General features: G+C 36.0%; 2 protein-coding genes across 2 annotated transcripts; one reads left to right on the plus strand and one right to left on the minus strand.

Moving 5' to 3' along the window:
• The first annotated feature begins 173 nt into the window (after positions 1-173).
• LOC116296003 (uncharacterized) lies at positions 174-3,556 on the plus strand. The gene is made up of 9 exons (XM_031703967.2): positions 174-277; positions 944-1,016; positions 1,388-1,483; positions 2,137-2,202; positions 2,295-2,354; positions 2,465-2,545; positions 2,622-2,687; positions 3,139-3,211; positions 3,470-3,556. Exons 2-9 carry the CDS (start codon positions 962-964, stop codon positions 3,501-3,503), a joined length of 531 nt encoding a protein of 176 aa, XP_031559827.1. The 5' UTR covers positions 174-277; positions 944-961; the 3' UTR covers positions 3,504-3,556.
• A 791-nt stretch (positions 3,557-4,347) lies between these two features.
• LOC116295990 (uncharacterized) lies at positions 4,348-8,820 on the minus strand. The gene is made up of 7 exons (XM_031703953.2): positions 8,712-8,820; positions 7,415-7,505; positions 6,943-6,981; positions 6,610-6,834; positions 5,948-6,193; positions 5,790-5,855; positions 4,348-5,200 (listed from the first exon to the last, which is right to left on the minus strand). The coding sequence occupies exons 2-7, from the start codon at positions 7,485-7,487 to the stop codon at positions 5,142-5,144; spliced, it is 708 nt and encodes a 235-aa protein (XP_031559813.2). The 5' UTR covers positions 7,488-7,505; positions 8,712-8,820; the 3' UTR covers positions 4,348-5,141.
• Positions 8,821-9,743: the final 923 nt, after the last annotated feature.

Below are 9,743 nucleotides of genomic sequence, written 5' to 3' on the forward strand. Positions count from 1 at the left end.
TTACTACATCACAATCACTGACACAAGCCAAATGTTCATTTGCTTAGTGGTTGATTAACGACTTTGTGGAATTTTTTGGTTAAATAATCAACGTTATGTTTTACCTTAGATTTTACCCGTTAATCGAACATAGCTAAGAATAGTTTTAGCCAATCATATTCACTGTTTTCATACGGGTACCGGGAAGCCAATTGTGTGTCACCCGTCTGTTATTTTTTAAGCGCCTTTGGTGGCAGAGAAAACTGAAAAAAATCCGTTCATAATCTTCTTCAAAAAGGTAAGTTCTAAGTAAAGTATCTTGATATTCGGGCTAAAATGTAATTCTCTTAACATTTTACTTCATATTTCTGAACTCTCTGGAACCTAAACTTCAAAAACTGATGAAAAAAGGGCTTTTTATTTCGTTTGTTCTGCTTTCGAGTTCAAATACAAAGTCAGATATTCAATTATTCGAGTGATCTTCAGGAGAAAAGTTTTAATAGAAAAACGGCCTGACGAAAAGCAATTCAAATTTGAAACGTTTTGATATCATTTTCTGATGAAAAGATCAATAGATTAAATATATGAGATATTTTCTAGATAATCGCTCGAACTTGATTGTTGAGCCTAATAATATATAATAATTTTCACACATTGTGGTTTCCGTATTGATTCTATTAATCCAAGTTTTTGTCGTTTGTTACTTATATATGTTGAGATTTTATAAAAAAAGTTTTCGGTTATGTTATGTGTTTTGTGTGTTGTATTTCGATTGTTACGTAGTGTAGTGTTTGTCAGTATTGTTGTCTAAAGAAAATGTTTAGAGGCCAATAAAGATTAACTCATACTAACCCAAACACTAAATATCAATACCCCGAACTACCTCTGGGCTGACCTAAGTCGACAGAGCACGGCTAAATTTGTATGTTAGCGTTAATAGTAAAGTCCATTTTTCCCACACCAGATTGAACTTCAGTTCAGCATGCACGTGTTGGTGGGACTTTTCTGCCTTTGTGGGATGTTGGTTGCTGCAAATGGTAAGAATACGTGAATAGATACTTGTACTAGGACGCAATGGTGATGGTGGCAGAAAGGAAAGAAAGGTAGTTGGTGTCCATTTATGGCTTGATTACTCGTTGGCCCAATGAGAGTCGTTGCGCCTCGTTCTTCAGCTACAATGCCATTGCCTCAAATTTTCATACACAGTTGAAGAATTTGAAATATTTCCAAGAGAGTCAAACGACAAAAACATGGCGGCCATCTTGGTGGTATTACAAATGGATGCTAATGAGAAATCTTTTGTTTGATACCATCAACATGGCTGCAATGACGTAGCGTGTAAGAGTTAGTAGAGTACATTTATGATACTGATGCTAATATATAATTATTGTGTTTGTTATACGTCAAGCATCCATCAGCCGTCCTGTTCTTGGTGCTGCTCCAGCCAACGAGGAAGTACCTGAAGGAGGAAGACACCCAAACGACGATAAACGATACACTATTGGTACGTCAGTTAATTATCAGTGATAAAGAATTTGGCTAAACGCCAATACATAAAAAACATGAAAAAAGAAAGAATTCATAGATTGGTAGAATTTAGAAATATTTGAGTTGGTCCCAATAATGAGCATTTAGGAACTCCTTAAATGGTTGGTTAAATTGGTAACAAAATGTTGGAGGGAAAATTGTGAAGTCAAAGACTATTACATAAAAAAGGAAATTCATAAAATGAAAGATTTTAGAAATATTTTTGGTGATATCAATGACAATCGTTGAGGCATTACTCAAATGATTTTTAAAAAGGGTTACAATGCTAACCATCCACAAAAGAATAAAAATAGAAATAAATAAATAAATAAATAAAAAGTTATTACTCAATATGAACTTGCTACACAACAAATCAACTCTTTTTTAGAAAGGTATATATAATTATTAAATAGTCGAAGTGGTCCCAGGGAGGAACTCTGTGGAACTCCTTTACTATCGGTTTTAAGAGCCTTACTAAAATAATTAAAATCAATCACGAAAGCGAGAAGAATAAGTAAAAGAAATGAAACAATAGGATGGAATAAAGAAAAGACTACAAGTCTAGATATAAAATGAAATTCGAATTATAATTGTCAGTTTCACTCTATTGTTTGTAACATATATCCACAGAACAACTAAATCTTGCAGCAAGACATCGTAACGTTTACTACGACAGAGCTGGAAGTGATCCATATGGTATAAAACAATAATGATTAAAGATAAGTCGATAATCATGAATATTTTCACGAAGACATGACTGATATTTGGAATAAATTTTTTTTTTGAAGGTATAAGCAGTCCTATGATCTCACACATGGGAAAGCGATCTGTGACCTACAGATACCCAGGTACGATATATATGTACTCACTATAGCTACTTCTTTTTCTCAAAGCAAACTTATACTAAACAAACTTATACTATACTTATACAGCTAAACACAGTTGTTTCTATTTTTAGCCGGTTCTGATTTCCATTCTGCTTCAAACCCAATGTTTGCTCGTAAACAGATGAATATCGAAGAAAAACGCGCACACATTGGTAAGAAGAATTGTTTTAATAAACGGTTAAAATCTTCTCAAAGTTAATCGGATAAATTTGTGCTGCTTTTTTTCAGCGAGACAAAACTACGCAGCTCGTCATCGAAACGTCTATCTTGACAACTATGGCAGCGACCCTTATGGTGAGATATTATTTCTATTTATTAAAATAAAAAATAATAATAGTAGGTATTGAAACTACCACTGTTTGATAGAGAAAATATGTATAAATAAATGTTTAGGGTGGTTGGGAGTTATTTATGTTATGTGACGTCATCGACGCCATGTTACAAAGCGTCATCAATGCTGTCTGGTGGGTGCTGTGTGACTCTGTCCTTTCCCATGTCAAGAAAAGGAAAAGATCAGGCCGCCATGTGTTGGTTGTCATAGGAAAAGAAACAAATCTTTTCAGTATTAAAGAACCAACATGGCAGCTGTGACGTCACATACAACAAAAAAAAAACTATTATGTTGGTTAACATAACGAAAGATACCCTGTCCAAATCATTTGTTCAAGTCAACCAACATGCGGCCATGACGTCACATCCACTCTAATGATTAATCTTTATAAATAATTATTAATGTTGTTTTTAGGAGGAGGAAGCCCAATCGTTAGCAGACAAACTATTCGAGTACCACACCGTCATGGACGCTCAGCAGAAGAGAAGTAAGTACTGATTGAGCTATTTTTAAAATAATTAACGAGTGACCGCTTCTGAGGTTAATCAGAGCCTGCTTCCTCGTGGTCATCGTTTTAGAACGTTGATTATACGGCCCAGAATTCATTAAATGCTTGAATTAAAAATATAAAAATAAATAGAAATAAACAGAACATAAAATTATGCCGATAACATTTAGTTATAAAATTTTAACTTTAAAAAATTACTCATGTCGTGCTGAACTGTGTTTTTGTAATCTTTTTCAGGCCTCAGACTCTCATGCAAAGATTAAGAATGTAAAATAAAATAAAATAAAATAAATTGAAAAAATAAAATAAGATTTATAAACCTCAGGTTCCGTGGAGGTTGATGGATTTAAAATAAAAAACGACACTTAAAAAATAGGTTTTCTTGTCTTGAATTTTAAAATAGTTCTAATAACCCAGCCCGTTCCTCTTGAATAGCAGACCAAATCAATTGATGGTTTTCACGTTGGCCATGTTGGAGGAACTTAACAAAACAATTGTCAATGAATTCTTTTGTTATGTCCTCCAACATGGCCGCCGTGTCTTTTGTCATTTAATTCTCTTGGGAATGGCTGAAAACCATCAATTAGTTCGTAACGTTTTTCAATCTAAGACTTCATGGTATTCTCTTGAGAATGAAATTCTAAATGCGAGTTTATCTGTATTGGTTCCAACACTTTCTATACACTGGTTTACTGGTCAAACACAAAGCATTAATTCGAGGTTGCAGCGTTCAAATTTGAATAATCCCAATTCTTGGTTTGCAATCAATCCCAAGGGAGCACAATAACAAAAGGGATGTCCGCCATGTTGGAAGATATAACAAAAGAATTCATTGAAAAATCTTTTGTCAAATTCTTCCAACATGGCGTCTATGACGTCTATTGCAAACGAAGAATAAACTACCTGAAAAGCTACGCTTGAGTGCTTTTTGTTTGAATGGGAAATTGTGATGTATGGCAATTTGTGAGTATCTACTGAAAGAGTATCTCGTAAACTAAGAAATAGTACACATGGTAATAACTAGTAATAAATAGCACATGGTCTGAAATGGGAAAGTAGGGAATGGTTCTGTCTTGCAACTGGATTCACCAGTTGAGTTACAACGATACACAGCCTTTCCAAACAACATCTTTATTGAAAAACTTCGCACATTTATAATTCTTAATTTTTGTCAACAATAAACGAGAAAAATAAATATTTGCATGTAACTATAGATCAAAAGTACGCCTTAGAACTAGTAAACTTACAGTTCACTCCATAAAATATCTAGCAATATAATTTCTTAAATAATCTCAGCCAAATTGATCCATCTTTGGTTCCCCGTAGAAAAGAAAGTAATGACATCTTCAAAATCATATGAGCTAAGTATGCATGAGGTTTCGAGAGTTCAGATATCTCTAAACGAGGTAAATTAATATGGCCAAAAAAAGGAGCACAGATTTGCAACTATTGTAATGCGTGGTCACTGCATCCGGCCGTTGTTTTGCCGCCAATCTTCTGAGCATGCATAGTACATTCTCCAATAATCGACTACTTTAGCCGCTCCCTTTCACCACTTTCAATAATTTCATTAATAAACTATGTACACTGTCTTGGATCATTTCGTAGATCCTTCTCAAATAGTCCCCTTCACCTTTCCCTGCGCCATCTTGAAAGGTAGCAGTGCCTTTGCATCGAAGCGAGGCGAACGGTGAACTTGCAATAATAGAGAAATGTGAATAATTGTCCTCTCTATCATTCCAAGCTTACCGTTTGTCTCGCTCATCCTTCGTCTCGCTCACCGTTCGTCTCGTTCACCGTTCGTTTCGCTTCGATGCGAAGGCACGGCTATCTTTCAAGATGGCGCAGGAAACTGTGAAAGGGACTATTGGGATTTTTCCAAGTCATGTCTTGTTGTTAGTGAGTCCGTTTACTTTTTACGTTGAAGAGTAACTTCCTGATGTCCCAGAACATTGTAGTTACTAAATGCTGCGAAGAAAAAAGGAAACGTTTGGTTGAATAATTGAGATCAATTAATACTATTGGCCATTCAGAGGTGGAAGAGTTGTGCTGGAATAGAGGCTTTGCACCATCACGTGATGGCAGCCATGACAGAAGGCACGACTATACAATGTTTTCCCCTGGGAACTGAATTTCTTTTTTACTTAATTATTTAATTAAATCAGATTAAACCTTGTTCATTTGTTCCTGCCTCCTATCATGGCTGCTATCACGTGATGGTACAAAGCCTCTATAGTCCTTTTTCTTATTTGGTAAATACCGCTTTGTTTTATGACTAAAGACTCATCTGCACAGGCTTAGCCTCTCAAATCATTTACAAAAGTGAGCTATAATGGTATCTGTAAATAGCTGACTCATAAACGAGGCCACGCCTGTGCGAATGAGTCTGTGGTCTTCACAAATAACGGTATGCATGAAATGATAAACAACAATGAAACAACCGCCTTGTTGGTTGATCAAACAAGAGAAGGAATGCTTTGTTATCGTCAACCAAGATGGCGGCTATGACGTAACATGGGCATGCTCTATTGGCTGTTCTCTTAAGACGTCTACTAACCCATTGCATCACCAGCTACGACATCAAACACAACATTACGTCTTGTTGCATACTTGTTCTGTGAAGCTGCGGTGAAAACAGAAATATTAATTTAGATAATCACGACTTCAGACGTCTACTACCGGTCGAATCCTCGGACGGAAAGCTGGTTTTGTTACCTAAGTATTTATCATCAAAACCCCATTTCTTGGTCCCATCGTCGTTCGTCTCCGGCTCTGACGTCACTTCCGCCGGCTTCGTCGTGGTAATCAAAGTAGGGCTTGGAGGTGTAGGAACTGGAGGGTTGGGATAAGAGTCGTGGACTATTTTCTTGGGTTCTGTGTTTGTGGTATCATATACGTTTGTTTTGTTAGTGTCTCCGTTCAATGGGATGAATGCAACGACTTCTATGGAACAGTTCTTATCTGCCAAAAGAGCAATGATAATAATGTTTAATATTTATAACGCGCAAATTTACATATGAATATGATCAAATGCGCTTAGAAAATAGTAGACCCTTTAAATATAAACCATAATAAAATAATGGTTCTGCAGTGGCATCTCTAGAGAGTAGCTCTTTATCTTCTGAAATAAATCTAATTGGAATTTCGAAGTTGATTTTTTTGCGGATGGAGAACCCGGAGAAAAACCCTCGAAGCACGGGAGAGAACCAACGAGCAACTCTACTCATAAACGACACCGATTCGAGTTCAGAAATCAAGCCCAGTTGGCATTGGTCAGAAGCGAGTTGTCTCTACGGCAACCGCGAGTCACCTGGTCATCTTTTAGAAGTGGTTGACGTTTGTCATGGCCCGAAATAAAGATTTTTTTAATCATATACCTTTTACGTTGTCAGCTATTTTGCCATTGACATGAGTGATGGTTCTGTTGGTGCTGTTGGTGCTGTCGGCACTGTTAGCGCTGTTGGTGCTGTTGGTGGTGGTGATGCTGTTGGTGCTGTTGGCGCTGTCGGCGCTGTTGGTGATTTTGGCGCTGTTGGTGCTTTTGGTGCTGTTGGTGATGTGGGCTTGCTTTATCTTTGGCTTCTGAAGCATTATAGGTAAAGCTGCAACATTTAAGTTTAATTACTATTATTTTTCTAAACTGTTATTAGAAAGTGTATACCTAAATGAACTGCAGTTATAGTTTACTACATTTAGCATTTATTACTAACCTATAGGAGGTACGTCTCTACGTATTACTCCACCATTTCCTAAACAAATGCAATTGTTACTTTAGACTATATTGGATCACAGTATAATCTTGTTATCATAAAATATTAAGAATATTCTACACAAAATGGAGGCTAGCACTGAGAAATAGAAGAATAGTGCCTTTGCATCGAAGCGAGAGGAACGGTGAGCTTGCAATGATAAAGACCTTTTCTAACACCTTGGACAAATATTCATATGTCTCTATCATTGCAAGCTCACCACCGTTCGTCTCGCTTCGAAGCAAAGAGATGGTTACCTTTCAAGATGGCGCAGGTAACTGTGAAAGGGACTAATCGAAGCGAGACTTTTCAAATGACAATTTTCACGTAATTGGATATTATTTGCGGGTTCCCTGTGGTTGCATTATTCAAAATGGCTGCCAGTTTTCGGCTGTATCAAGTGCAAAGATTATACACTTAAGAAAAAGCTTACCAGTATCCAACGAACTAAGGTATAAAACAAGAAAGGTCGTCGTTATGGAAACCAAATCTATATTCATTGCCATGGAGACTGAATCCGAATGCTGAAATAGAGATACATGGGATTCATTAATACAACGAAAAAGCGCTGTTAAAAAGATCCATCAAAAATACGACACACATTTGCAGGATTTTCCAAGGGTTGTTTTTTCGGCGATTTTTTTAAGTCGGTTTTTTCGCAGCACATTCTTTGTTTCATTTGCCTCCATTTGGACTGTGATACCGCTTTAACAGGAGCTACTTAGTATCTGCAAAATTAGGCTTTATTTAAAACAAAAATCGAACTATCATCTTCGCTGTTGGGCTCTTTGATCATTGCTCATCTTACTACAGTAGCTTTACCAGGTGAAATCAATTACGGCAAAAGCAGTCACCGGTATTTCATTTTTCCTTGTACCTCTACGGCAGGTTTTTGATTGTGATTTAAGGATTTTATCCTGACACTGGTAAGTAAATACGCCAGAAAGACAAGGAAAACTGGTCGTAAGAAAGTTTAAATTCACAAACTATAATGTTATATTTAAGATCTGGAAATGCCGTTGAAGTTTTCGTTCGACCTCAGAGGAATCAGACAATTTCCACGCCGGACAAATAATTATGACTTATTTCGATCCAAAATTTTAGATGCGTACAATTTATATTTGTTAAATAACGTTCGTAAAGTTCGTTAGGCGTTTGTCACTTAGTCAAGTGATATATTTATAATTTTTAGAAGGTATATGTTTTTTTTTTTTTCGATGACATTAATAATAATTTCGATGACATGGATATGATTAAGTCAGTACTTTTAAGGATTGTTCAGCGAAAGAGGTCTAAAATTTGTATCGTTTCGCCGCGACATTTAGTACTTTAACGGCGCTATATATAGGGAAAATAACTATGTTATAGGGGGCAAGAAGGAGTTTTTTTTTTTACTTAAATGTACCTAACGAGAAGAAGAAAAAACCCAAAAGAAAGAAAAAAAAAAAAAAAAAAAAGAAAAGAAACTGAACGGCATCAATCAACAAAAAGCACTAATTCTTATCAGAATAAATACTTGAATTTTAAAAGCAAAAAAAAATTTTCCAAACACACTGCTTCACTACATGAATCTGGCTAGTAAACTTAAAAAACTTATAGAGTTTGCTTCGTCTTTGAACGCAGTCGCGACATTGAAAGCCGCTCTTTCCTCGAGTCGACCACCACAAGTTAAGTCATTACTTTTATCTTTAACAAAACCTTACAACATTTATTGATTTATCTTAACTTACCTTAGAGGGCTTTTGTGTTTAGAGAATCGAGATTTCTTTTCAAATCTTGAATATTTTAATTCGAAAAATTTTCAGAGCCAAGAGGATTTATTATTGAGTTCCAACCTTCCAGTTGAGTACCAGTTTCTTCCTCATTAATCTTGCAAGGTGTTTCTTATATTTGTCAATATACATGTTTTGAATCTAACACGGAAGACTACATTAACCTGCTGTTGATCTTTTGTTCTTAGTGCCCAAGCTTACTCGACCATATCATATTAGAGCCTAGTCTTCCTCCTACAGCGCCATTTTGTCGTAGACACAGGGCTGATAAGTTTATAAGTTCATGCTCCAAATTGCCTACGATTACAAGCTACGGATCTTTTGCTCTAGCGCCTAGGCTCACTCAGCCATTTTGTTAATTTAGTGCCCAGTTTTACTCGTTTAAATTAATACCCAGGCTTCTCCTACAGCACGATAGACCTTGCAACTGATCACGTTTATCTTAAGCCTTTGAAGTTTCTCCCGCCATATTGGTGTACCAACTTGGCACACCAAGATGGCCGCTCCATACATTTCTACCAAAAACTCGCTACATTTCCTCGACGAAATGCTATACCAGCTTAAAATTTTACCAGTATAAGAAGTTTTTGACCGCTTTACAAGTTTATGAAATTTTTGTTTCATTATTTTTTGAAATTCATAACGACGTAGGTGAAAACCAAGAATTAGCAAATGTTCTGGCGGTCTAGGTAACACTGAGTTCTCTCTGTTATCTTCTAGCTTAATCTTGGATTCAAATTAGTTTCTCGAAACACTTGATCAACTTTCGCATAACTTTAAAAATCTTTTGCATTACTATACATTGGTTATTTCATAGAAAATTGGGGGAAATTTCCATCTAATATTTTTCAAAATAATTTTATTTTCTTCTCTGTAAAAAAAGAAGCAACACTTAAGAGAAAACCGCGTGGCCTGTTTGATGAAACGGGGAAACAAATTGCACCAGATAAGATGTTATTTTGCATACAAATTCGAATTAATTGTTCTGTA

The sequence above is a fragment of the Actinia tenebrosa genome, unplaced genomic scaffold (assembly GCF_029948245.1).
Source record: "Actinia tenebrosa isolate PJP-AT-01 unplaced genomic scaffold, QUT_ActTen_1.0 PGA_scaffold6__47_contigs__length_16458017, whole genome shotgun sequence".
Taxonomy (NCBI): domain Eukaryota; kingdom Metazoa; phylum Cnidaria; class Anthozoa; order Actiniaria; family Actiniidae; genus Actinia; species Actinia tenebrosa.